This window comes from Sciurus carolinensis, chromosome 8, assembly GCF_902686445.1.
Source record: "Sciurus carolinensis chromosome 8, mSciCar1.2, whole genome shotgun sequence".
Taxonomy (NCBI): Eukaryota; Metazoa; Chordata; class Mammalia; order Rodentia; family Sciuridae; genus Sciurus; species Sciurus carolinensis.
This window is the reverse complement of record NC_062220.1, coordinates 133,385,018-133,412,991: the sequence shown is the minus strand read 5'-3', so window position 1 is coordinate 133,412,991 and position 27,974 is coordinate 133,385,018. Positions and strand designations below refer to the sequence as shown.

The 27,974-nt window shown below is 52.8% G+C and overlaps 1 protein-coding gene and 1 long non-coding RNA gene across 4 annotated transcripts in view; one reads left to right on the top strand and one right to left on the bottom strand.

Annotated features, from left to right (window-relative positions):
* Positions 1-27,974, bottom strand: part of LOC124991009 (uncharacterized) — an 87,277-nt gene that overhangs the window by 7,141 nt on the left and 52,162 nt on the right. The gene's annotated exons all lie outside the window — the stretch shown is intronic.
* The window catches only part of Ccdc60 (coiled-coil domain containing 60), a 149,899-nt gene that overhangs the window by 116,979 nt on the left and 4,946 nt on the right, over positions 1-27,974 (top strand). For all 3 annotated transcript variants that reach the window (XM_047561635.1, XM_047561636.1, XM_047561634.1), the window contains 6 exons: positions 5,518-5,608; positions 10,113-10,347; positions 19,204-19,288; positions 23,021-23,092; positions 25,370-25,432; positions 25,995-26,117. In XM_047561635.1, coding sequence (XP_047417591.1) covers positions 5,518-5,608; positions 10,113-10,347; positions 19,204-19,288; positions 23,021-23,092; positions 25,370-25,432; positions 25,995-26,117 — 669 coding nt within the window. The remainder of the gene's footprint in view (positions 1-5,517; positions 5,609-10,112; positions 10,348-19,203; positions 19,289-23,020; positions 23,093-25,369; positions 25,433-25,994; positions 26,118-27,974) is intronic.

Below are 27,974 nucleotides of genomic sequence, written 5' to 3'. Positions count from 1 at the left end.
ACAAACAAATGAAAAGAACCAGCCTCGGATAATATGATAATGACCCTCTGCAAGAGGTACAAACCTCTTTTTAGGCAAAGTAACACCTGGTTTTTGTATGAAAGAGTCTTTATCTTGGGGCCAGCTATGTTTCAGAATTCTGATTTTTTTTTTTTCTGTTTTAAAAAGGAAATAGGAGGTACATATCATATAGAACATCACAGTCCCCCCCCCCCACCGAGCAGCGCCCCGTCAGCAAGCAGGATGGTTCTGCAGAAAACAAAAAGCGAGTATTTATCCTAAGTACATAGTAAAGGTCGATAGCTTCCAGGTCACATTTTGCTGCCAAATAAGTTATTAAAATCTTGTTGTTGTTGTTGTTTTCAAAACCCTTTGGGGGGTTTTGAAATAGAGGTTGTGAACCCGTATTGATGTTATTCTCATTAGAGACTGTCTTTCCAAGGACAAAACAGGAGTGGAACTTTCTGGAGAGGCAGGTTTCCTGTCCTTCTGCAACCTTCCCTAGTCACCCTGGGGAAAGGCAGGGGAGACCTGGCGAAAGAGGGGAGGGAGGGAGTAAAGAGCCACTGATTTACCCTCCGGGTGGGGGACAGCACACAAGAGCCCCTTAGACCTTCGCTGTCCCCTGGAGCCACGGAAGCAGCTCAGTGTCTAGGTCTCAATCCCTCCAGCTGTCCCAGAAAGACGCCCCTGCACCCCTCCTCACTGGGGGGGCCAGACGAGTGGAATCCGGCTGCTGCTGCTGCTTTTTTCTTCTTTTTTTAATAATGGTAATGCACGCATCTGTCGCTCTGTAGCCTACAAAGCATTTTCAGGCACTTTACTTTGAAGCCCTTCAAGCTGGGCCCATGAAGCAACTGGGGATCCAGTTAACTTGAGGATTCTGACCCCGTCGGTCTGGGCTGGGGCCTGAGAATCTGCCTTCCAGCAAGCTCTGGGTGATCCTAACTTTTATGAAGGGAGTCCAGGCACAAAGACGCCCCCCTTCCTTAGAAAAGTAGAGACGGCTCCAAGGAACCCCCACTCTGGTGGTTCAGATATCACACGAACACCTGAACTCGTCCGCCAGTTCATAACGAAGAGAGCTGAGTCCTCATCCCAGCTGACCAGCGAGGAAACCGAGGCACGGAAAATCGGAATCGTTTCCTCCACGGCTGCACGGCTAGCAAAAGAGAAGTCAGGGGCTGGGGTTGTGGCTCAGCGCTAGAGCGCTCGCCTAGCGCGCATGAGGCACTGGGTTCGAGTCTCGGCACCCCATATAAGTAGATGAATAAAATAAGAGTATCAACATCTAAAATATATTTTTAAAAAATAAAAAAGAAAGCGAAGTCAGGATCTGAACCCGGCTAGCCAGGCGGCAAAGCATGGGTGCTCAACCACTCAACCACCATTTCCAAGGTCTGCAGCGAAAGCCCAAAGTCTTCAGTTAATTTAGAGAATAATCTGGTGCTTTCCCTCCAAAAAAAAAAAAAAAAAACAGATTTAACTCCGTACAAAGTGGCACATTAAAAAGGGACCCACTTATCCAGATGATATACGGATCATCTTCTTTCACAAAACAGTTAAAAGTGCTATTCCGCACGTAGGGCCCTGACACTCAATTCTTCCCATTGAACTTCACACACGGGAAGCACCCGCCGCGGCTGAGCTGTCCTCAAATTCCGCTTTTTCCGCCGGCACTGCTGGGAATACAGCAGAGGAGATAAGGGGCCACACCCTGCTCCCAGGAGCTTCCGTCTGGAGAAAGGTGAGGGCAACAGAGAAATCGGCTCGGAGCGGTCAAGATCATCTGAGGCAGCTATAGGTGTCGGAAGAAATTAACGGGTGACCCGGAAGTGGCAGGGCCTGGGCTGTGCCTTCCAGTCGGATGGTGGAGGAAAGGCTGGCTCAGGACGTGCGGGTGGGGGAGTTCTTGATTTCCCCCACTGGGCTCCTGGCCCGGCTGCGATCACATCGCCCCTCCCCTCGGGTCCTCCAGCCGACATCCTGGAACCGGGAGAAGGTGGCGGGATGAAGGGGTGGTCTCATCCCTGGGAGGCAAGGGCTCCAGCTCTGCCACTCCCAGGTCCCGCCCTCAGCCCTGGACAGGCGAACCCATCCTCAACTGGCCAACGCACTTCCCACCCCGAGAGGGACAGGTTCTTAGCCCCAGCGTGAGTCGGAAAGTGAGAGCGGAGTCCTGGAGAAAATCGCTGATTGCCTCTGCAGACGGACATCTGCAAATGACAGCCAGGGACAAGACGCGCCCTGGGTGGACGTCGTTAAAAGAAATGAGACCGTTCTCGACGCCTTCCTCTCTTGATTTCTGGCAAACGGGATCCCCCAGAAAGCTTCCAGAGGGGAACATAATGATCGGAAGACCACGGCTACTCCTCCCCCATAGAGCTGCCCAGGGGCCTCGCTCCCCACCTCCAGCTCCTCCCAGAAGCCACGGCAAGATCTCTGCTGCGAAAAGCACACGGTCCCTGTCAGTCGCCCAGCTGCAGCTGGTTCTCTGCATTCAGGGAGCAGTGGGCGGGGCCGCTGGAAGAGCTGGTCTAACCACTGAGCTAACTCTGCTCTGGTTCAGAGACTCAGAGGGATTTGCCCCAGGTCTCCGGAAATCGGGGGGCATCAATGAGGGAATCTCGGTTAACCCGCCATAAGGTACAACCCCCAAATCGCAGCAGCTTAATGCCACAGACGCTGTCTTCTCGCTGCCGCGGCGTGTCCAGCCCGGGGACTCTGCTCAGTACGGTCAGGTGGGAAGCAGGGCTGACAGAAGCAGCCTCTCAGCCCAGGCCCCCACCAATGATGACTCCAGGATGGCTCGTAAAGCACCCGCCCAAAGCTCCCCACGTCCCCGCGCTCATGCATTTTTGAACAAAGCAAGTCACCCCGACTCCAGGGAGCAGGCAAGAGGTGGGGCTGCTTCTCACTGCACTAATGATCTCGCCACCAGGCCGCCCTGCCCTTCCCCGGCAAGGTATGCAGCCGACACGTGGCTGCTCCCGGGGTTTCATCCTGTCCTCCCACCTATTGATCTTCCTGTTTGGTTTATTTGCTATTGAAAATGAAACATCAGAGAGACAGAGTCTGTCTAACCAGGCCCTTGCTTTATCAATGGCTTCGCCCTGCCAGGGCCCAGCGCGTCTGAAGGTCTGCGGGGGTCTCGCCGCGTCTTTAGCTCATTTAGCCTGCCCCTTGAAGTCGCAATAGATTTCGGGTCGTCTTGGAAGTCAGCGTTCGCCGAAAACCTCCCATCTTCCCGATTGGGCCTGAATATTTAAGATTTTGAAAGGCCGGCTGGGACCAGATTTAATTTTAAAAGGAGAGAGGGGGTTGCTTTTGAACTTCAAGAAAAAGGCTGGAGACTCAACAGGAGCCCCCGGAGCAAAGGGAAAAGCACAAAGCCCTGTGGTCTTGAAAGAAGAACTCCAACGCAGAAGCGCCGGAGCTTCCCGTGGGCCAGCCTCACATCAGACTTCAAAAGGGCCGCGAGTTCCAATATTGTTGAGGGGACCGAAGAACTGCTCGTTCTTCCTCTGGCTGGATTTTAAATATTCCCCTAATTTGATTACCCAGGGGAGAAGCGGGCAGAACCAACTTAAATGAGCCTTCCTGTTAATTATTCACAGGGCTTTTTATTGTGTAATCAAACCTAAAGTCTTACAAAAAGCTTGGAGGCACCCGCTCGCCCTCCCCAGCCTGACTTCTGCCTGGGGAGTCTCTGTACATTTCTTGGCCCGTGGTCGTGAGCTGGGAGACGTCCAGCAGGTCCGTGCTGGTGAGGAAAGGACAGTCGCCTAGAAAGTCCTCCATTCTGCTTTGCAGATCCCCACGCGCAGAGAAGCCGGCCTTCCATTGGGCTTATCTTGATCATCTTTTGTCGCGGAGAGCCGAGCACTCTGACCTCCCGGCCAAGCCCTGAGCAGCCCCTGAGGATCCCGGACCCTCGTGAGCATATCTGCACGTCTCTCAAGTCCTCAAGAGCCTGCTCTGTGTTAGCAGAAAGCTGCCCAAATGACTCAAGGGTCTCGGGCATCTCAGATCCTTTCTGCAAAGAAAAAGGGGAATTAGAGAGAGAGAAAGAGGGAGGTGTGGGTAGGTGGATGCCTGAGTGGATGGACAGATGGATGGGTCAATCAACCCGTCTAAAGACATGCAAACCCAGTCCAGAGATGGGACGCTGGGACTCCGAGACTCCCCCTTGCCTGTCCATAGAGAACCCCTGCCCCATAACCTCAAGTCCAAGGTCTAAAAACTCCAAACCGGTTTTCAGAACTCATTTGGCAACAAGTTCTGACATCAGCCAAACTGATCAGGTGCCTCAACTTGATACTATTTAAGGTATTTACCTAGTATAAATATTCATGTATTTCATTAAAGAAATATGAATGCATTTGATTATACAGTGTTGCCCCGGATCCTATTAGAAGGATTATGGTCACGTACAATATATGCAGCATATTTTCTTTCAAAATGCCGAAATTAAGAATTTGGCAGCAAAATGTTCAGATAAGGGTTTATGGGCACGTCACCAACAGAGCCTGCTGGGGCCTCAGTCTCCTGCCCAGGAAGTTCCCAGCCTACGAGGAGAGGACCCAGGTTTTGAAAGGTGTGAAGCTTTTTCAGTTGGAGATGGAGGGCGCTTTAAGAAAAAAATAATACAAAGTTAGCCAGGCACGGTGGTACACGCCCCATGCCCAGGCAACTTGGGAAGCTGAGGCAGGAGGATTTCAAGTTCAAGGCCAACCTCAGCAACTTAGTATAATTTTAGAAAGGACCAGTGATATTGCTCTGCAGTAAAATGACACTGGTCCCCAGGACCATGACCACCACCACCAACAACAATAATAATAATAACACAAAATTGCAATATAAACTTAGGTAGAGGGTCCTGGACGAGGACCCCTGGAGGGAGGGGCCCTGAAGCTTTAGCTTCATTTCTTTCCTTGTAAATCTGCACCTGGGGAAGTGACTGAGGCGCCCCCCCCACCAAGTTTTGTTTTCTCATCTGCAAAACGGGACCCTAATGAGGGCACCACCGGGTTACGGTGATTGAGAAGATCCCAGGAGGACACGGAAGCATCTCAAAAAGAGCATCTGACAAAACTTGTGCTCCATAAACCTTAAACCAGTGATTGTCACTGGGCAAAGCCCTCCCCTGGCTCCCCCCACCCGGTAAGAAGCGCCCCTGATGCAGGGACCCTGAGGTCCTAGAAAATGCAAAAAATTCACAAAGGGACACACTTCCCAATGCACCTGAGCCACCTGAGACTTGTCCCGGAGTCCAAAAGCAAACAGGCGTGAAACAGGCACAGAAACACCCGCCTGCTTCAGCCCCGCCCGGCAGGCAAGGGTCCCCCCCCAGCCTGGATTATCCAAGGACCCCGCTGCAGGGTCGGTGTGGAGGTGGGGATCCCATCAGAGGCCAGCCGCCCCTCACCCCCTGGTTCTTACATTTCAAAAAACTAACAACTGGCAATCAACAAAATCCGTGCAAACGGAAAACTCATTAAGCTGTTTCTCACTCAGGGACCCGGGAGGAAGCAAGAGCTCAATAAAAAGGATCAATAAGGACAAGTCCATGGGACAGCGGTGGGAACACTTCGTCACGGCGCCAAAGGTAACCAGTCCCGGGCCGCCCTGCCCGGTGGCCAGCAGGTCCCCCTGGGCCGGGCACGGGTCTCGCCAGTCTTTTGTCTGATGGGAAGTTCGGGGGTTTTTGTTTGGTTTTGTTTTTGTTTTTCTGGTTGGTTTTTGGAGTGAAAGGAAGTCAGAGACCACATGCTGTTGGATGGTTTTGATAAATTTTAATTAAAACGGTTATCTGGGGATTATAGGAAAAATGACATTCAGCTGGATGCTGCTGGAGAGGGGGAGCTGAGCGCTGTTCAATAAGATGTCACCGGAAGGAAATGGAGTCACCTCACTTCACCTCCTGAATCAATAACGCTCACCTCTCCTTCTCCCTCTCTCTCTCCCTCTCTCTATCTCTCTCTCCTCTTGGTCAGCAAATAAAAGCTGAGTGCTCTGACAGACACGATTCTCTACAAATTAGAACGTGTGCTGACTCTCCAGAAAACACGAGGTCCCTTCTCAACCCAAAGCTGCTACTCGCCCCAAAACTTCCGGTTCATCTACTAAATAAGCAAGCATCCCAATACTCCCCGAGGCAGGAGGTGATGTTTTAGTAGGTGGAGACCCCAATGGCTGGGCCTGTCCCTCACCGGCAAAGCAGACTTGATGCTTGTCCCCGCCCACCTGGCAACAGAAGTGAAAAGCAGAGGGAAGCCGTGTGCAAACGCACTTTGAAACTGCAGCAAGGCTGAGCCTGGTTAGCAACCTCTATGCTCAGGAAGCTCTTCACACGTATTGTCCAATTCTGCCTTCTTAGTAACCCCACGGGACCCTCTTCTTGTCCTCTGTTGGGAGAGGTGGAAGTGGGAGTTCAGAGAGGTTAAGTGACTTGCGTGAGATCACACAGCTGGGTTGTGGCAGAGGCAGGAGTTCATCTTGGGTCTATTTATTAAACACGGGACTCTTCAACTGCACGTTCCCCCATAATATTACAACGGCCCCTCACAACCATCTCCACCGTTTTCTTGCCCTTTCGTCAGAACGCTCTGTCGAACGCTCTGAGAAGCAAGAGCCTTTGTTTCTATCCCAGAAAGTTGCTATGGAGATTCTGCACGCATCCATCTCCAGAGATGCACCGAGCAGCAGGAGCCACCAACCTTGACAAATATCCTTCAGGAATATTCACGACTAACACTGGAGGAGGGGAGAATGAACAGCTGGAGCTGAACCCTTACAAAACTGAATTGCCCAGGAAGTGTGTGGGCCAAACCCGGGACTGTAGTGTGGTCCACCCTGGGGGTGTGGGATCACTAAACGAGGACGGAGGAGGCCCGGCTCAGTCGCTGAGACTCCGTTCCCTGGGTGACCTCCTCCCCTCTCCTGACCTCCGTTTCCCCACCCGTAAAGGATGGAGCATTTGGAAATTCCACAGTCCTTGATATGTTTCTGGCACCGTATAGACTGTGACAGGGTCACAGCAGTGTTCCAAAGGACCAAGAAAATCGTGTGGATGGGAGGATCAGACCGGGTGGAACACAGCAGGGAGGGGTGAGGTCTGCGGCTTCTCTTTAGCCAGGACATTTTGGCACATGAGAACAAAAACCCAGGGCTTGTCATTTCCAAGAAAAAAAAAAAAAAAATCCAAGATTTTTTTAATGTAAAAAAAAAAAAAAAAAATTCCCCTAATGTGTAAAATCCAGTCTGATGAAATATGTCTCCCATGGGCCACAGTCTGCAAGGAACCATTCAGGGAACACTTTCCCTCTGCCACCAAAAATCAGTCCCTGCTGCTGTGGAACACAGAGGCTGGTTACCATTGCTCTGAGTGAAATATAAAAAAATGGAGAGGCATTTGAGGATGGAAGTCGATTCAGGGGAAGTCCGTTCAATAAAGGGCAAGCAAGACACTCAAGCTTCCCCCCACATTTTATTTTTTTCTGCCACTCTCAATTAATCAGAAGTGTCAGCCCTTCACTTTGGATTTCCTGGCTGGGGTGGTTAATTGAATTTTAATTAATGGCAACTTCAGGAGCACCAGATGAAATGCCGGCTCAGTGAAGATGCGCACACCGCTGTGGCCGTGGAGGGCTCCCCCGAGACCATCCCCGTTCCACCTCCGTCGCTTTGAAAGCGAGTCAACTGAGGCAGGCAGTCCGACCGGCCTCTGGCTCCGAGTCCAGCGCTCCTTGCCAGACTCACACTGCCCCCGTGACAGTCTGTCCAGGGTTCAAAACGGACATTGAGGAGTCTTGGCTCAGGAGGGTGGCGGCCTCTGTGTGTATCCCCTCCGAGTTCTGACCTCCTCTCTCCCCTGGGTGGCAGGCAGTGGAGGGGCTGTCAGTCTGACAAGCTCTTGGCCGGTTACAAAGCCAGGACAAAGGGAGCCTTGTTCCAAGCTCCTAATTAATCAAAGGAGAGAACATGCCAACTCTTGGTATTTGCTCTGACTTTGATCACAGGCACTTTGCAACCCGCATGCCCCTTGGAGATCTGGCTAAGCCCAGTTCAAACTCCAGTTCCCCAGTCTGTCACATTCCGCAGCGTTCTGTCATTTGTGTGGAACATCACTGAAGACCTAGGGGAGAGGAGAGCCAAGCACAGGAAGAGCTCACACCATAGCCTTCCCCCCACCTTCTCCCTCTTCCCCCACTTTCTCCTTCCCCTGTGCCACCAAGAAACTCCTCCCCTCTTCTACTGCAGGGAAGTTCCGCCCACATTCAGGGCCCGGTGGTGGCCCCTGCCTGTAATCCCAGAGACTCAGGAGGCTGAGGTGGGAGGATGACAAGTTCGAGGCCAGCCTCAGTGACTTAGGGAGACCTTGTCTCAAAATAAAAAATGGAAAGGACTGGGGATGTGGCTCAGTGGTAAAGCACCCCTGGGTTCAATCCCCAGCACAACTCTGTGTGTGTGTGTGTGTGTGTGTGTGTGTGTTTTCTGATCACACAGCGTGGACTCCCTGAAATGAAACAATTCTCTCTGCCCTCTTCCATGTACAATGACTATATATTAAATGGCCCCATATCTCCTGCCCATCTTTCCTGGGCAACAAATACTTGGTGTTTCCCCTAAAGAAGTCATTTGTCTGAACCCTCCCCACAAAGGGCTTTCATTTAAAGTGTTCTCAAATAAAATCATCTTTCTTAATTGAGAGGAAATTGTGGCCCAGCCCGTTTTGCTCCCCTGGAGCAGCCGAGAGCCCACTCTTCCCACCGAAAACCTGGCACTTTATACTAGTTTGTTTGGGGCACGGGGAACTGAATCCAGGGGCATCTTACCACTGAGCTACTTCCCAGCCATTTAGTTTGAGACGGGGGTCTCACTAAGTTGCTGAGGCTGGCCTCTAACCTCCCACCTCAGCCTCCCAAGTCTCTGGGACTACGGGCATGTGCCACCTGGCATTTTTAAACGCTGTAACGAATCATGGCCATGGGATCAAGGGCACGTTGAATGCCACTGAGGAAGCTTTTAAACGTATTTCTGAGTAATCAGCCTTGGTGTTCACCTCGCCTGCGTGTGCACCCTGCCTCTGCGGCTTGCTAGCTGTGTGAACTTGGCAAGTTCAGAAGACTCTCTGACACTTGGATCATGAGTGTGAAGAGGACGTGACCTCAGTACATTCGGAAGTGACACCAGTAATGTAGGAGGGTCCACATGTGACCAGTTCTCTCTGACTCCTTTCCTTCCAAAAACCCACCGTCCCCTCGCACGACTTCCCTGCCCGTCTCTTAGTCCCTTCCAGGCCTTCCCACCCCCCATGGCGTCTTTCCCCCCAAAACACCAACCCCCCAGACAGACCCCCTTCCCCGCCCCACCTCCTAAACGTCAGGCCCAGACAGTTCTCAGCTTAGCTTCTTTGGAAAACACCACACAGATCTTCATCCTCCAGACTTGAGCATCCACTCGGTGAGCGAGAAGCGGATACCTGTAATCGGAGGCCAAAACCAAGAGGTGGCCGAGGACATTAGGCCCATCCTCCTCTATGGTTTAAAAGTCAACTCCAGCAGTTGTCACAAAAGAAAACTTGAACACTGTTCTGGGCCGGGCGGGGTGGCACACAGCTGTCGTCCCTGCAGCTCCGGAGGCTGAGGCAGGAGGATGGCGAGTTCAAAGCCAGTCTCGGCCTCAGCCACGATGTGAGGCCCTGTCTCAAAATGATAAAATAAAAAGGGCTGGGGACGTGGTTAAGTACCTTTGGGTTCAATCCCTGGCGCCGGCAAAAAAATAAACATAAACGTAAAACTGTTCCGGGCCTTGGCAACACCGCTGGAATACACAGCAGGCTTCCGGCCAAGACCCGGACCACGGTGCCCACGTTCAACAGCACGAGTCCTGCTTCCATTGTCCCCCGAGTCATCCTGATCTGTGACTAAAGCCCCTCCGGATCCAGGGTCTGTCTGACGGTGGTGGAAGGAGCCCGACACCGCGGCGAGGCCGGGTCTCCCCGCCCTGCTTCCCCAGCCTCCTCCCGGCTGCCTTCCTTCTTTCGTTCCACGCTGGTGGCCTCCCTTCTGAAGTCGCTCCTCCTCCTCCTCCTCCTCTCTTTCCTTCAGACCAAGAAATTCAAAATCCCCGTCATCAGGGCCACCAGCCGGAGGCTGAGCCGGCGAGGCTCCACCGTCAGCCTGTCGCGGACCAGCGGGGGCTCCTCCCCGCAGAGCAGCATGATCTCCGTGAACCCCGGCTCCGACGAGCCCCAGAGCGTCATCACCCAGGTGACCGGCAGCAGGGACATCGAGGACAACGAGTCCTCCTCCACCAAGCCCGACGAGGAACCCCTGCACATCAGTAAGTCCCACCCGCCGTCCCCGCCTGGCTCGGGGTCTCCCAAGCCCCTTTCTGTTCCTTTGGATCCCTTTCCTTTCCCGCAGTGGAGACGGGTGAGCTAACTGTAGCCTGGCTACGCCACCAGGTAGCGGGGGCCCTGGCCGGTCATCCCAGCCGCTCGGGAGGCTGAGGCAGGAGGATCTCGAGTTCAAAGCCAGCCTCTGCAAAAGCGAGGCCCTAAGCAACTCAGTGAGACCCCTCCCACCCCTCTTTTCCCTCTATACAGTCCCTCCTTCCTCCATTCTTGCCCCCCTCCAACCCCCCATTATGTATCATCATCCGCTTATCAGTGAGATCATTCGCCTTTTGGATTTTTGAGATTGGCTGGTCTCACTTAGCATGATATTCTCCAATTTCATCCATTTGCCTGCAAATGCCATAATTTTATTATTCTTTATAACTGAGTAATATTCCACTGTATATATATACCACAGTTTCTTTATCCATTCATCAATTGAAGGGCATCTAGGTTGGTTCCACAGTCTGGCTATGGTGAATTGAGCAGCTATGAACATTCATGTGGCTGTATCTCTGTAATATGCTGATTTTAAGTCCTTTGGGTATAGGCCGAGGAGTGGGATAGCTGGGTCAAATGGTGGGTCCATTCCAAGCTTTCTGAGGAATCTCCACACTGCTTTCCAGAGTGGCTGCACTAATTTGCAACTCCACCAGCAATGTATGAGTGTACCTTTCTCCCCACATCCTCGCCAACACATATTGTTGCATGTGTTCTTGATAATCGCCATTCTAATTGGGGTGAGATGGAATCTTAGTGTAGTTTTGATTTGCACTTCTCTTATTACTAAAGATGAACACTTTTTCACATGACCTAAACATTTTTAATGAGACATTTTATATTATTTTTCACACTAAGTGTTCCAAACTCAGTACCTGCTTTTCAAAGCAGCTTCCTCAGGGAGTCATGTCAATGCCGTAAAAGTCACTCCTTTTAAATGTGCAGCTTCATGACTCCAGGAAGTGTGCAGAGTTGTGCAGCCATGGCCACGATCCAATTTTAGAAGGTTACTGTTAACCCAGAAGAAAACCTTAACTGTGTGGCCACGCGCAGCCCCTTCCCCTCCCCACCCACAGCCACCCGGTAGCCACGAGTGTACTGTCTCCAGATTGGTCTCACCCCGGAACGAGACTGTCCAGGGTTGGTCACAAACTGGGGGACATAGACACTTCGGAAAACCTGTTGAAAGCCTCGGGCACTTGCTCAGGAAGACAATGCAAACACACACACACTCACACATACACACACTCATACACACACTCACACATACACACACTCATACACACACACACTCATACACACACACATACACATACTCATATACACATGGTCACACATGTACTTACACAATATACACACATACACACACACTTGCACACACATATACACACACTCACACACACATACACACTCACACATACACAACTCACACACACATACACATACTCATATACACATGCTCACACACATACTCACACAATACACACATGCACACACACATGCACACACACACATGCACACACACACTCATACACACATTCACACTCACACACCTTACACTCACACACACATACACACTCACACACACACATACACATACACATATTCATATACACATGGTCACACATGTACTTACACAATATACACACATACACACACACTCGCACACACATATACACACACTCACACACACATACACACTCACACATACACAACTCACACACATACACATACTCATATACACATGCTCACACACATACTCACACAATACACACATGCACACACACTTGAACACACACACATGCACACACACACTCATACACACATTCACATTCACACACTCTTACACTCACACACACATACACACTCACACACACACATACACATACTCATACGCTCACACACATTCACACAATACACACATACACACTCACACACACATACACATACTCATACACACGCTCACACATGTATTCACACAATACACACATACACACTCACACACATATACACACACATACTTACATACACGCACACACATACATATACTCATATATGCACACTCACACACATACACAATACACACACATACACACTCACATACACACTCACACACACATACACATACTCATATACACACGCTCACACACGTATTCACACAATACACACATACACACTCACACACACATATACACACACATACTTACATACACGCACACACATACATATACTCATATATGCACGCTCACACACATACTCACACAATACACACACATACACACTCACATACACACTCACACACACATATACATACTCATATACACACGCTCACACACATACTCACACAATACACACATACACACTCACACACACATACACACACACATACTCATACACACACATACACACACACTCACATACATGCACTCATATACACACACTCACACACACATACACACACTCACATACTTTCACATACACACTCACACACACACAGACACACACTCACATACACACACACTCACACACACAGACACACACACACACACACACACTCATATACACTCACACTCTGCATATACACTCACGGCCTCTGCAAAATCACTGACTTGGGTGCACAGGACAGTGCCTGCCTGACCCTTAGTGGTGTCCCCGCTGAGCCCTGCTTGGCCAGTCTCCCTTCACACCTGTGCGGTGCCCGGGCTCCAGGGGCTGGGTAAGGAGGTCAAGGGAGGCCAAGAGTCTGTAGAGGCCCCAAGGGTCAGAGCAGGAAGTGGGCAGTGGGCAGGATGCAGAGTAATAACTGCCAATCAGAAAGATCCGCCCCCTTCCCCTGTCACCAGCGAAGAGGCCCCAGGTCCTGGAAAGCCACTCTCTGCACACAGCCATCAGCCGAGCCGCGGAGAGGCTAAGCCAAGCGCCCCGCAGACAGGTGACCCTTCTGCACGTATCGAACCTTCTTTCCTTCAACGCGGCTTTATTGAGCACCTACTGTGTGCAGGGAACTGAGTCACAGTACGTTGCAGAAGTTACAGTACGTTTCACAGATAATAAACAAGAAATCACAAACACAAGGCAATGGCGGTAAGGAGAGCTCCGAAGACGAGAGCTAGGTGTCGCAGCAGAGGCCTCGGTCGGAGTGATGTTCACTCTGCCGGGGGTCAAGAAGAGCTTTCCTCAGCTCTGGCCTTTGAACTGGGGAGGGAGACGGGGCCAGAGCGTGCTTCCTGCCTATCGCCTTGGTCGGCATTTAGAGACAGGCTGGGGTGCATGTTTGGGGACGCTGCCACTTGCAATCTGTTTAGCATCGTTGCAATTTGCTTAGAGGCTTTGTTAAAAAGAAGTGGCGGTCACGTTCTAAGATTAAGGGATCTTACATACAGATTCTGATTTTGAAAATCATCCTCTATACCAGCAACCCTCCAGGATCACTGCCAACCAGAGCTTGTCCCTTTTAGGTGGGCCTTTTTACTTTATTTGTTCTGATTAGTTGACATGACAGTAGATTGCATTCATACATTTTGATAGGTCACGCATAAAGGGAGCATAATCTCCCGTTCTTCTGATTGTGCATGTCGCAGGATCACGAGGGTCATGCAGTCATACGTGCGCATGAGGCAGTGATGTCTGTTTCACTCCACGGTCCTCCCTTCCCCCAAGCCCCTTCCCCTCCCTTCACTCTCCCCTCTGCCTAATCTGAAGTAACTTTATTCTCCGCCCCACCTCCTTATTGTGAATTAGCTTCCACATGTCAGAGAAAACATCTGGCCTTTGGTTTTTTTGATTTTGGCTTATTTCACTTAGCCGAAACCAAAAAACCAAAGTTAACCCCCTCCATTTACCAGCAAATGCCAGAATTTCATTCTTCTTTAAAGCTGAGTAATATTCCATTGTGCATATGTACCACATTTTCTTTATCCATTCATCTGTTGAAGGGACCTAGGTTGGTTCCATAGTTTTGCTATGGTGAATTGAGCTGCTATAAACATTGACGTGGCTGTGTCACTGCAGTATGCTGATTTTAAGTTCTTTGGGCATAAACCGAGGAGTAGGATAGCTGGTTCAAATGGTGGGTCCATTCTGAGTGTTCTGAGGAATCTCAACACTGCTTTCCACAATGGTTTTGCACATGCTCCCCACTTTTCCACTGTCTCCACCACTCCCTATTACACCACTTATTGCTAACAATCAACGAGAATGTCACCAGTTGTCACCACATTTGCCCTTCCATTTCCCTGAAGATGATGGTGATGAGGACTATGGTGACAAATTAATAGCTAACACCTAAGAGGACTTTTATGTGTCAACTCCTTTCTATGTGTATGGACTCATTTAAGCCTCACAACATTTTTGGCCTATTTTACACAAGAGAACATTATAGCACAGAGAGATTAAGTTATTTTCCCAAAGTCACACAGCTGGTAAACAATGGAGCCAGAGTTTGGACTCAGGAAAACTGACTCTATAAGTCCCACAAAATCTCTGTGCTTTCCTCAAATCTCTAGGACAAAGGGTAAGAAATGGAACAAAGGTCAAGAGAAATTTCACCCTGACTCTTCAGTCTGGTGGATGCCTACTCAGTCTTCAAGACCCAGCTTGAGCCTCTCAATGAATCAGGCAGAAACTTCTTTGGGTTGATTAAAAAAAAACAAAAAACAAAACAAAAAAAAAAACTGACTTTTAAAAAAGATAAAAGGTTATTTTTCTTACCAATGAGAGAATACTAGTCCAAGGCTGGGAAGGAGACTTCCAAAGGATCATCAGAGACTCCTACCTTCTTCTGTCTTTTTACCCTCCCACCTTCAACGTCACTTCACGATCCAAAATGGCTGCTGGAACTCCAGCCATCACACCCACATTCTAGGCTTGAAGCAAAAGGAGGGAGACAAAATGTTGTTTGAGCAACCTTCTCAGAGGCTCCACGCTACCCTTCTACTAAAGTCTCGCTGTGCAAAACTTAGTCACAAGGCCACACCCAATCGCAGACGATGATAGAATCTATCACTAAGGAATAAGGGGGAAGGACGTGTGAGATTCCTGTAGGTGCGGACGTCTTATTTACCTCCCAGCTGGGGCAGGTGCACAAGGGTGGCCTGGAAATGCCTTTCCGCCGCCGGGGACCTACTGCCAGGAGGCAAAGTCCTCCTACTTTCACCTCCTCACCTCTCTCCACTTACTTCTTCACCTGCCTCCTCTTTGTCACAGCCTTGACAAAAGTAGATTAATTTCCCAGCCCCTCATTGCCTTCCCGAACCTCCTCAAATTGATTCTGAATTCATGAATTCTACTCGGAGAGACGCGCCATTTGGCCAAGGTCTAATGTGCAGGGCCGGCTGCATAATGAAGTCTTTGTGGATACAAATCACTGGCGACAGAGGGTGGTGGCCTCTGGCTGACTGATCCCTTCCCCCAAATCAATGGCAGGGCAATTCCCAAGAATCCGAAGCCCAGGCCAGGGCTCCTGCCAGCCGGGGAAGCAGGGGAGAGGCTCACTTGAAATAGCAACTCAAGGTGCGCGGCCTCTGCCATCTAAGGTCCCCTAGAATCAGGCCGTGGAGCAAAAAGGACTTCCCTTGCTTTCCCCTCAGAAGAAGCATGGGATTTAGTGGCTCCTGGGTGGGAGTCTGGGACAGGCTGGAGAAGGGAGGGCGGATTTCTCCTCTCTGAGGATGTGATTTGGGAACGCGGGACGTCCGAGCCCCAGAGGCGTGGGTCACGGCTCCCCGGGCCCGGGAGCTGAGAAGCCAGCTGGTCCCCTGAGTGCCAGCACCCACCGCAGGGCGCCTTCCTCCTCAGGGAATCGACTTTCCCAACGAGCCTCCTCCCCCAGGCAGCCTTGAGCGGCCCTGAGACTTTCTTCTGCTTCACACGCTGCCAACCACCTCTGCCAACCGTCAGGGCTTCAGAGCGGTCGGCACCAGAGACGAGCAGGAAGCAGGGGAACGTGCGTGGTGCCCGGAGCAGGGAGCTCAGCGTAGGTTTGTCCAGAGGGTGTCCAGTGTGCCAGGTCACGGGGGGCATTTACTACACCCACCCTCCCGAGACTTGGTGCCTATGGATAGGGCAGAGGAAAGGGCGGCGGGCAAGTTTCACCGCTGGGTCCCCAAGAGAAGGGAAGAAAGGAGGTGCGGCTCCCTCCCTAATGGGCTTCTGGATGCACCCTGAGGATTCTGGGATGTGGTCGGTCACACCACAAGACAGAAACCAAGGTTAGATCCAGGTGAAATGGGATCACCACCCAGTGAGGGGGGCACACGCCTGTCATCCCAGCGGCTCCGGAGGCTGAGGCAGGAGGATCGCAAGTTCAAAGCCAGCCTCTGCAAAAGCGAGGCCCTAAGCAACTCAGTGAGGCCCTGTCTCTAAATAAAATACAAAAAAGGGTGGGGATATGGCTCAGTGGTTCAGTGCCCCTGGGTTCAATCCCCAGTTTAAGAGAGAGAGAGAGAGAGAGAGAGAGAGAGGGCATCACCCACAAATTGGAGGTAGAGCAGAAAATGGCTAACTACAGGCATTTGTTACAGCCTAGAGAGCCCCGTAGCTGCTAAAGAAAAGCCCTCTTTCCCTAAGGCCCGCCGACTGCATCCGCGCACACAGCTGGGCCTCCAGGCACAGCCTCCAAGACCTGAGCTGCAGCCGTCTGCGCTACGCTGTTGTCCTTCATGGACACCCAAATCCAGCCCGGTCCCCAGGTCCTTTTTGTTTTTTTTTAAGTTCCCTTATTCACTCAGAGCCCACACGCAGGTGCTGTCGATAGAAAGAAATGAGATGTGGCTCCTGGCTTCACCCGCGGACAGCCTGGGAGGGAAGACCCCCAGGGGAACAGGCAGAGCCTACCGCCACCTGAGCGCAGCGAGGGGGGACAGGAGAGCCGGCGGGGGCTCCTCAGGCAGGGACCCGCCAGGTGCGGCAGGCGGAGAGGGGACACCGAGAAGGGTCTGTCGGCAGTGCAGGAAACCCGCATCCACCCCTCTGCCGTCTGTTCTGAGGTGGAGCAAGCGCCACTCACATTTTCCATCCAAACGGAAACAAAAATCAGAAGTCATTTGTCCTCGGTGGAGCCAGACACGTCGTGGGGGGGGTTGTGTTGGTTTTCAGTCTTGTTTTTTTGTTTGTTTGTTTGTTTGTTTATGTATTTACTTGGTCCCGGGTATTGAACCCAGGGGCGCTTAACCACGGAGCCACATCCCCAGCCCTTTTTTATTTTATTTAGAGACAGGGTCTCGCTGAGTTGCTCAGGGTCTGGCTGAGTTGCGAGGCTGGTTTTGAACTCGCGATCCTCCTGCCTCAGCCTCCCGAGCCGCTGGGATGACAGGCGTGCGCTTTGTTCTCTTCCGAATGCAAACAGGTTGTACTGCAAACAACATGTTTAAGGCCCCCCCCCCACACCTGCAGACGCTTTAATGCCATTAACTGCTGATGGTGGGCTCCTTCTTGGCTCCCGGAATTACTTGAAAACTGTCCCCAAAGTCTCCCCCCTTTTTTAATTTCCCGGGATACCTCTGGTCTTCCGATGGCTGGCTGGCTCTGAGCTTCCTCCTCCTCTCAAGCCCCTTCTTCCCTCTCCTTGTCCTCAAACCTGGACAGAAATTCAGGAGGAGCTGGCCACCAAGTAAGGGCCTCACGCTGTGATGCTTCTGCATGGGGGACAGCGGAACCCCGGGGGGAGGAGGAAGTCCAGAAGCTTCTGCATCCAGCAGGTGCCTTGCTGGGGAGAGGAGATGAGCGAGGAGCGAGGGATCTGCAAACACGTGTCCACGTAACACTGGGGGTGAAAGACATGGCCGCCTCCAGCCATGTTTCACTTTTTAACTTTGGAGGTCTTCAGTGTGTGCACCTCCTGGGTGCTGTAACAAACACCACGGCCGGAAGTGCCACGGATGACGGACATCCAGGCTCAAGGTGTCGGAAGGGCCATGCTTCCTCTGAAAGGCACAGGGGAGCCCCCTCCCCTCCTCTGCCTTCTGGCGGTTGCCAGGAAGCCAAGGGGATCTCTGCCCACCATGATGTGGCCATCTGGCCCTCCTCCCTCTGAGCTTGTCCCCCTCCTCTTATTATGTGGACCTTTATTTTATCGGCTAAAGGGTCCACCATACCCGCCATGATCTCACCTTAACTCCCGAGGCTACAGTAGCTCCATTTCCAAATAAGGTCGCTTTCGGAGACGCTGGAGATTGGGACTTGACATGCCTTTTGGGAGACACGATTCGAGCCATAACGGTCAGGTCTGAAGAAATATCCCCATACATTTAAAAATCAACGACATTAAGTCGGGTCGCACGGTGAGGAGCGGGGAGAACCCCCGGGGCTGAAGGACACACGCCTAAGGCCACAGGTCACGTCAGCAGGAATGAGGTCAGCACAGCCCCGTCCGGGGTCGTCTCCCGGGGAAGCTGGGGACCTGGCTTTTCATGGGAAACCTGGTGGTCATAAAAGGTTTGCAGGCGTCTCGAATCAGACCAAACACACTCGCGAGCTGGGCCGAGCCCGCGAATCACCAGTCTGGAAACTGAGGCCTCTGGAGACCAGAGAGGATTTCTCCCCAGAATGGGAAACTGTTCTTTCTGGTTGCATAGAGTTCAAGGGGAGAAAAGGGATTCAAGGAGCAACCAGATCCTCAAGGCCGCCTAGACTGTATGGCAGGAGAGCCACATGGTCCGGCTTACGACCTGCCAAACAGCATGGGCCGCCGCCTCTGGGCCCCAGGGGAATGTCTCCGGCTCTCTGGGGAGGGGGCCCTAGCGTGCACACTCCTGTCTCCGGGGTGCCCTCCAGTCCAGGGTAACCTCTCACGTTCCCATCAGACCTGCAGAAGCTCCTGGAGATGGTTCGGGAAGACGCCCGGAGGACAGTCATGATGGAAAATGGGATGCAGAGGAAAGCCCCCAGGTATGTGCAAAGCCATCCCGGCAATAGTGGCTTCAATGGCAGAGGCTGCCCGTTCTTGAGCAGCCTCTCAGCTGCGCGCTTCGTTCAGGTGGCTCACCTCCCTGAGCCTACAACAGCCCCACCAGGTAGGTACTACTCTCTTTATTTTTGCAAATAAGGCAACGAGGCTCAGAGAGGCTAAGTGACGTGTTCAAGGTCGCACAGCAAGTGCATGATGGGGTCGCGGCCATTCTCCTCACTGCTCTGCCTGGGGGGGCACCCCGTGGCTTTGCGGCCACTCTCGCCATGAATACTTATGGATACGCACAGGCTGTGCACTCACTACCATCACAAGAAGCGTCCAGGGTATGGAGCCAGCTGTAACCCCAGCTGCTCTGGTGTGGAAGGATTCCAAGTTCAGGGTCACCCTGGGAAACTTAAGGAGGTCCTGTCTCAAAATAAAAGACAGAAAGGGCCAGGGGTAGCGCGCTTGCCTGGGTTCCAAACCCCAGTACCAAAAAAGTACAATAAGGGCATCCATCTAGCCTGGGGTGGAGACGGGGATCCGTTTCCTCTTTCCTTGGAAGAAAACTGAAGCTGGGATTTGGATCAGGCAAGAAGAGCTAGCTGCCAAAGACGGCAGGGCCCAGGCGAGCCTCGGGGAAAGTCTCCAGAGAGCACGGGGACGGGGAGCTGGGGAGGCTCCTCCAAGGAACCGGAGCAAAGCCGATGGGTGAAGGGAGGCGCCTGCTGACCCCGGGCTCCCGTCCTGGGTGCTTCACCCCCAGGACCCTCATCCCAAGAGCAGCGGGGACCCTGGGGAATCTCGAGTGGCCCCCAAGGAGGAAGCGCCAGACTCAGTCCTGAGGGGGTGTCCTTGGGGGGGGGGGACGCTGGACCTCTGACCTCCCCAGCCCCTCCGAGAGGAGGCAGGCCGGAGTCCGAGCTCCCTCCTGGGCGTCGATCCCCCTGAGCAAGCAAATGACTTCCTGGAAACAAACGAGGCGGGAGAAGCGGTTCATCTTCGCCTTCAGTGACTTCGCCGGCGGTGACTGATTGGCTATTGTTATCGCGGTAATTACAGTTCGCCACGCAGGCGCGCCGCCCGCCCTGCCTCTGCCTGCTGGTGATCAGTCTGCTGCAGGGGGGTCGGGAGGTGGCCCCCCGGAGACGCTCAGAGACACCGTCAGCCCACAAGGGCCCCGCTGCTGTCCCTGACCGGCCAGCAACAGAGACGGACAGTAACGATGAACAGCTCCCCAGCCAGGCTGGCTTTGGAGTTAGGCCGATGGGGGTCCAAAACCTGGTATCCTTGGAGGAGTCACCGAGACTTTTTCTAAACCTGCCATCTTCTCATCTATAAAATGAGATCATGTGGCATCCAAACACCGACTTTGGAACCGAATGTTCTTCGGGACCATCTCCCCACTATCAACTCATTGCTGTGTGATGCTGGGCAAGTGGCTTCACCTCTCAAATCTGATTCCCAATTCTGTAAAAACGAAGCTCTTCAGCAACTGATCCCAAAGGGCCAGGGTGGGAATTACATGATATTATTCTTGTGAAGTATCGTGGGTTGTTAGGTACGTAGTATCTGCCTCCGGGAGCCATTTGAAGCACATCGTGAGCTGATGTAGCTTTTTACGAGGCTCACAGTAGGCACTCAGTAAACAGCGGGGGTGAGGCAGGAGGGATGGCCGTTACTTTGATTTCCGACCTGGTGCCCTGTGGAGTCTTCGCTGCACCTTGCTGAGGCAGGTCCCCTTAGCCGTCACCAGTGCCCCATCTCACAGATGGAGAGGAACGGCCATGAGTGACTTCCTAAAGCCTGAGTCACCCTCGAGCCTGGTTCTCAGGAGCCCCGTCACATGGCCTCCGCATTCAATTTAATGATGACATAACCACGTTACAGAGCAAGCCCTGACGAAGTTCCCCTTCCTCGCGACCTCCTCCGAGGGGAAGGACCCTCCCCAGCCACTCCCTGAGCGAAGGCAGAGACAGAAGGCACAGCGGCAGGGCCCACCCATCTTTGCCGCCTCGCTTTGGAATCTGGACTTTTTTTCTTGCTTCATGCACCCAATCTGCTCCCATCAAGGTGGACAGAGAATCCTGGGGTTTCTAGGAACCCCCCAAAGCCAGCCTCGTCCAGCCCCCAGCCTCCAGGCCCTACGGTCCCCTGGACGTGGAAGAAGACCGTGTTTTCTTGACCGTGTTCCCTTGGTGTGTCCCAAGGGCGTCTGGAGATCGGAATCAGTTGGGGGTGTTTTCAGAGAAAGCAAATGTCCAGCCTTGTCCCAGGCTCCCCGTCAGACTCGCCAAAGGTTTTCAACAGGCGCCTCACGGGGACACGTGCACAGAATGCTGGGACTTCTACAGGGGAGTGTATGCGTGTGTGTGTGTGTGTGTGTGTGTGAGAGAGAGAGAGAGATTCAGGGGGAAGCATGTGTGTATGTGTGTGTGTGATTGTGGGTGTGCATGTGCATGTGGAATTTTGGGAGTGTGTATATTCTAGGGGGCGTGTGCTATTGTTGGTGTAGGGGTGTGTGTGGAATTCAAGGGATGTGTGTGTGTAGTTTTAGGGTGTGTGTGCCATTTCAGGGAGGTGTGTGTCCAATTCTAAATGTAGGGGTGTGTGCACATGTATGGAATTCTAGGTGTGTCTGTGTGTGTGATTCTGGGTGGTGTGATTTTAGGGGTGTGTGTGTGTGATTCTGGGTGGTGTGATTCTAGGTGTGGGTGGTGTGATTCTAGGTGTGTGTGTGTGTATGTGTGTGTGTGTGATTGTGGGTGGTGTGATTTTAGGGGTGTGTGTGTGTGATTCTGGGTGGTGTGATTCTGGGGGGTGTGTGATTCTGGGTGGTGTGATTTGGGGGGTGTGCGTGATTCTGGGTGGTGTGATTCTAGGTGTGCGTGGTGTGATTCTAGGTGTGTGTGTGTGTGATTGTGGGTGGTGTGATTTTAGGGGTGTGTGTGTGATTGTGGGTGGTGTGATTTGGGGGGGTGTGATTCTGGGTGGTGTGATTTTAGGGGTGTGTGTGTGATTGTGGGTGGTGTGATTTGGGGTGTGTGTGTGATTCTGGGTGGTGTGATTCTAGGTGTGTGTGTGTGTGTGTGTGAATGTGAGTGGTGTGATTTTAGGGGTGTGTGTGTGATTGTGGGTGGTGTGATTCTAGGGGTGTGTGTGTGTGTGTGTGATTGTGAGTGGTGTGATTCTAGGTGTGTGTGTGTGTGATTGTGAGTGGTGTGATTTTAGGTGTGTGTGTGTGTGTGATTGTGAGTGGTGTGATTTTAGGTTGTGTGTGTGTGTGTGTGTGATTGTGGGTGGTGTGATTCTAGGGGTGTGTGTGTGTGTGTGATTGTGGGTGGTGTGATTCTAGGGGTGTGTGTGTGTGTGTGTGATTGTGGGTGGTGTGATTTTAGGGGTGTGTGTGTGTGTGATTGTGGGTGGTGTGATTTTAGGGGTGTGTGTGTGATTGTGGGTGGTGTGATTTTAGGGGTGTGTGTGTGATTGTGGGTGGTGTGATTCTAGGGGGGTGTGTGCATAGTTTTAAATGCAGCTTCCGTGGCCCACCCCAGGCCAAGCGCATCCGAAGCTCTGGAAACGGCCCAGGGCGCGAGCTGGCAGACTCCGCAGCGATTCCTCTGCGGGGCTCTGAAGAGCCCTCTCTGGAAGGACCCTCCCCGCGCACCGCTCTCTGCTGCCGGGGGAGTTTCGTGGTCCAGGGTTGTTACAGGACCTCTCTTGCTTTGCAGCATCTTGTCGGTGCTCAGACAGGCCAAGAGCGACTCCGCCTGCAAGGAGGGGCAGGCCACCCACAAGTCCAGGTAGGTAGACCGGAGCGCGCAGGTGGGGCCGGAGGCGCCCTCCGCTACAGGGGCCAGGGCGGAGCTGCCCCTCCACCGGCCGTGCGACACAGGGCGGGGAGGGGCACTTGTTCCTTCGTGGGACCCCACTGGGAGCCAGCCCCTCGATTCGGGGCTGAGGCTGTGTATCCTGGTGGCCGCCCCCGCAAGTCCAATCCATCGGGTTAAAAGCTTCCAGTCGGGAGGGCGGCGTAGGACTCGCCCACTCCTCTTTTTTAAACATGAACTTCGTTCCGCATGTTTGACGTTTACAACACCATGTGATTGGACACACGTAGACAGACCTGGGGGACTTCACACCAAATGAGATACCCTCCCCCTCTCTGCTGGGACGATTCGAGAAGGGGCGTGGAGATTTTTCCAACTCATTTATTCCTTTAGAGCCTATTCTAAAATCCTCTCCTTGTGCCAAGAATCCTGCTAGGTGTCGAAGCTTCAGTAGCAAACAAAACAAATATTCTCTGCCCTCACGGATTTCACTGACTGGACATTTTGGGGGCAACGGATCCCCTGATAGTCAGAGGAAGCCTATGCATTTCTTTCCAGAAAAATGTGTAGTATGCATACTATACATGCTCACTCTAAATTACAAAGAATTACTAAGATTTCTTTAGTAACATAGATTACTGTATTGCAACCAAAGTTGGCACATAGTAATCTCTGAGCTTCTTTCGCAACCCATTATATAATAAGACTGAACAGCAGGTCTAATAACTACTGTGATTTTTGGATTATTGTTGAGTGTAAATGATTCTTCAAAATATTTCCCACAATTATAATGAAATATGTAAATGCCTGTGATTTCCATTTCAGTTAAAGACTAGTTAAAATACAGATGGAGTTTTGTTTTGTTCTCTCCCATCTGCATTCATGGGCCCCTTAAATTCCACCCATGCTTAGGAATTGCTAGTTTGATAGGGGTGACCAGCATGTGGAGCAGCCCCACAGTGAGCCACAAATCACAACTAAAAAGTGGGGAGGATTGGGAGGACTCCTAACCACCAGGGCCCCAGCCAAGACTGAGCTGGACGTTTAAGCGGAGACCTGAAGAGCAGAGAATCGGCTGGTCTGCGAGGTGGGAGGTGGAGATGGTACCCGGCAAGGGTGTAGCATGTTCAAATGGCCAGAGGCAGAAGGGCCTCATGAGGCACTGAGCAATGACCACCGTTGCTGAAACTCAATAAGGACCAGGGGAAGGACAGACAGAGGTGGGCAAAGGGTCTTTGCTGTTTCCCTCTGTTTATGGCCAACTCACTACAGCATGGCTCTCACCTCCCACGTCCTCTCTGAGTCATTGTTGAAGCTCTAGAAAAAGAGAGCCATCTACGGAAGAAGGTTGGAGCCAACACAGACCTCCAGAGGCCTGGTCTGCAGGGCCGGTGGCAGCTGAATCCAGCACACAGGCCTTCTGGATATTGTTAGCAGGGCCCTGCTTCCTGTCCAGGTGGGGTAAGGCTTGGCCCACTGCCTGCCAGGCCCAAGACCTCTAGATCCAGTCCCATGGGCTCCTGGAAAGAGCAGTAAGGGCCAGGACCTTTCCTACCTGACAGTGGGCCAGGCCTGCTTGCCTAAAGAAGTCCCAAATGCCCCAAGGTCAGAAAAAAAAATAGGAGTAATAAGAGTCTGAACCCTTGGAAGCACACAAATAAAGTGGCCGCGTCCGCTGTTCAAGTATTTGGAAAAACAAAGGGAGACAGGGAGGTAAAGAAGGTGCTAGACGTGGTCACTCAGGGCCCACGTCACTAAAGGGGAGAAAGACGCAGAGAGAGAGGGGCCCAAGCGGGACCCGGCATCCCCTCCCGGGAACCTGCCCAAGTGGGACCACAGGGTGGACCGGCCACTTGGGGTGCAGCCGGCGCACACCTAGACAGGGCCAGGCTGATGACAGGTGGGGACACAGAGGGGCCTGGCTCTGAATCCAGCTCCGTCTGCCTCCAAAGCAGAGCCTCCTGCCGCTGTGCAGAGGCGGAGGGTGGAAGCGGGACCCAGGGGTCCGGGCCTGCAGGACTTGTTGTGGAACTTAAAGCAGGGCGGGATGGAGTAGGCGGACAAGGAGCCTCAAGGGCCTCGGGGGCAGAGGTGGGGCCAGAGCCCAGGCCAAGGAGTGGGACACACAGGGAGTTCCGGAGCCTGGGCCACCCTCTTCCCTGAATCCTGGGGGCTAGCAGGAGCCGGGAGAGCAGCCTTCTCGTGAAAAGCAGGCTCGGGGCAACTTGAAACCACCCCTTGGTGTTTCAGTGAGAGATCCAGCACCACCAGCGGAGAGAGCCACACCCAGGTGGTCCAGAAGAAGTCCAAGGGGTGAGTCGGGCGGCCAGAGGCAGAGCCTCGACCTCGCGGGCCGAGGGAGCGAGCCGACGCAGACTCCCTGCAGCCGCCAGCAGCACCCAGGGACCAGGGATCCCCAGGGCAGGGCCTCACAGAGGGGCTGAGCTTGCAGACAACAGCAAGAAGCAGCGCTGGGACCAGGGCCCGTGAGACACAGCCCAACTCACCTCCTCCCAGAACAGGCGCCTTTCCCGGTTTTACAGAGGGGCAAGCGGAAACCGGCCAAGCGCAGTGTCCCGCCCAGTTAAGGAAGGGTAGAGCCGGAAGTCCGAGCCCGAATCTCACAGCTCCAAATTCCTTGTCATTTGCTGGGCGCTGGAGACCCGCTGTCTCACTGCGGCCTCAGTGAACAAGGCCCGAGCACCAGCTTGATGCTGCTGAGGAGGCCGGTCCTGCCTACATCGGGGGGATGCCGAGGGAGGCCCGGGGGAGGCCCGGGGGAGGCCGGGGGGCACAGTCCAGAGCACCTTGGGACGCAGGGAGGTGAGAGCGGGAGCCCCGGGCCCGTCCCCACGCCCTTCCCCTCTGTCCACAGCCGCGCCACCCGGGACATCATTCTCTGCAAAAGCGGCATCTGCAGCAGCATGCGGGCCAAGTTCTACAGCGTGGCGCAGGAGGCCGGCTTCTGCCTGCAGGACAAGGTGGAGATCCTCGTGAAGTAAGGGCTCGGCCAGACCCGCCCACCTGGGGCACATCCGCCTGGTCCCTGGGCTCCCGCGCGGTGACAGGTGCTGGGGCCACCGCAGTGACAGGAAAGACGCGTGCCCCTCTCTCGGGGAGCCAACGGGTCTCCGGGCGAATACGGGCAGACACCAAAGAGGCGCCCCTATAAATAGAGCCCTACAAAGCGCAGTCGCTCCACACAGGCACCGCGTCAGGGGGAGATGGAAAGAGAGAGAGGAGAGGGAGGAGGGAGGGACAGAGGACGGGAGAGCCAGAAGCAGAAGGGCAAGGCAGCCAGAGCCATAGGAAGCTGCCTCAGGTTGAGAAGTCGGATGGCTTGTGCCCCGGGGGGAAAGGTGGAATGACACCCCAGGAAAGGTGCTCACCAAATTCCAGGAAGGGGCTGGGGAACCCGAATAAGGTGACCCCAGGCAGCCAGGGCTACATCGCACAGGGCCACGCAGGTCGTCATGGGAACTGGGTTTCAGAGCGCCAGGGGTCGCTGCAGTCGCCTCTCCCTCCCTCCCTTCATCACACGGAATGAGGGCCGCCAGGTGACCCTGTGCACTCTCGTCCACACAGAACGGATCAAGTGATGCTCTGGGCCAGGGGGTTGCAGACTAACCCCGGGTCCTACCTTCTGGGCGCTCCCGGCCCACGGGGAGACAGTGAGGAGACAGGAAGCCGCTGCACAGGATTTTGAGCCAGGAGTGTCAGAGGACTAAGGGGCAGCAGAACAGGGATGCCCTTCCTGACCTGGGACAGCCATCAGCACCGTCTTTCGGGAGGGAACCTTTTCGGTTTCCAGGGCACTGCATCAGTCAGAATATTCCAGAGAACCATGGACCAGTCATGGGCTTAAGAGCTCTGAATTTACGCACCGTCTGCTCCTCATAACAATCCTACAGGGCAAGCGTTATTATTAGACCATTTCATAGATAACAGCAGTGATATCAGAAATATCTCTTGTCAAAGGTGACCCCCCAAGTGCCTAAATAGTAAAGGTGAAATTCAAATCCTAAACTGGAAAATGAACAGGGAAGAAAGTTCTGAGTAAAAGCCACAGCAAAGTCCCAGAGGCCAGGAAGCACACAGTGAGCCAGGGAACTGCCAAGTAATCAGGTAGGGCTGGGGTTTGGGATGCTTGCAAGGTGATCAGAGAGTATGACAGAGGCCAGATCATAAAAGGCTTTACTTGCCCATCCATGGAGGTTGAACTCCATGTCAGGGACTTTGATCCTGAGCCAAAGCATGACATTCTAGGAAAGGAGGGTGAAGAGGCTGGAACATGTTGTAGAAACCGAGGAATAACTGGAGCTTTGAAGGGCAAGTCATCCTAAGGGATTTATTCTGAGAATAAAATGGAAAGCCACTGAGGATTGTAGACAAAGAATTGACATGGCACAAATTATCCTCGGAGAAATGGGACATGCACAAAATGCTAAGGGGAGCTGCGAAGAGCTGAACCGACGTGCGTCAACCCTGGAGTGAGCCGGGCATCCAGCTTAGTCCTCTACACGTGTGATCTCATCGTCACGCTGAGTCGCAGGAACAATCCTGAGCCCCATTTTGCAGATGAGAGACCTGTGTACACGCAATCAGAAGCAGGAAGAGAACGGGAGCCCATGAAACAGGCCAGTTCAGCAAGAAAAGTGGTTTCAGGACCCTGGAGAGAGCTGCACCATTTTGCAGTAAAAGCCAGATCAAAAATTAAGGAGCTGAATTGGAGCAAACTGTATTTTAATCTTGTATAATTATGTCAAAATGAAACCCAACCTTACGTGTAACTAGGATGCATAAATAAAACTTGAAAAAGGAGGAGTAGCGAGGGTTAAGAAAGGCCTCCTGGAGG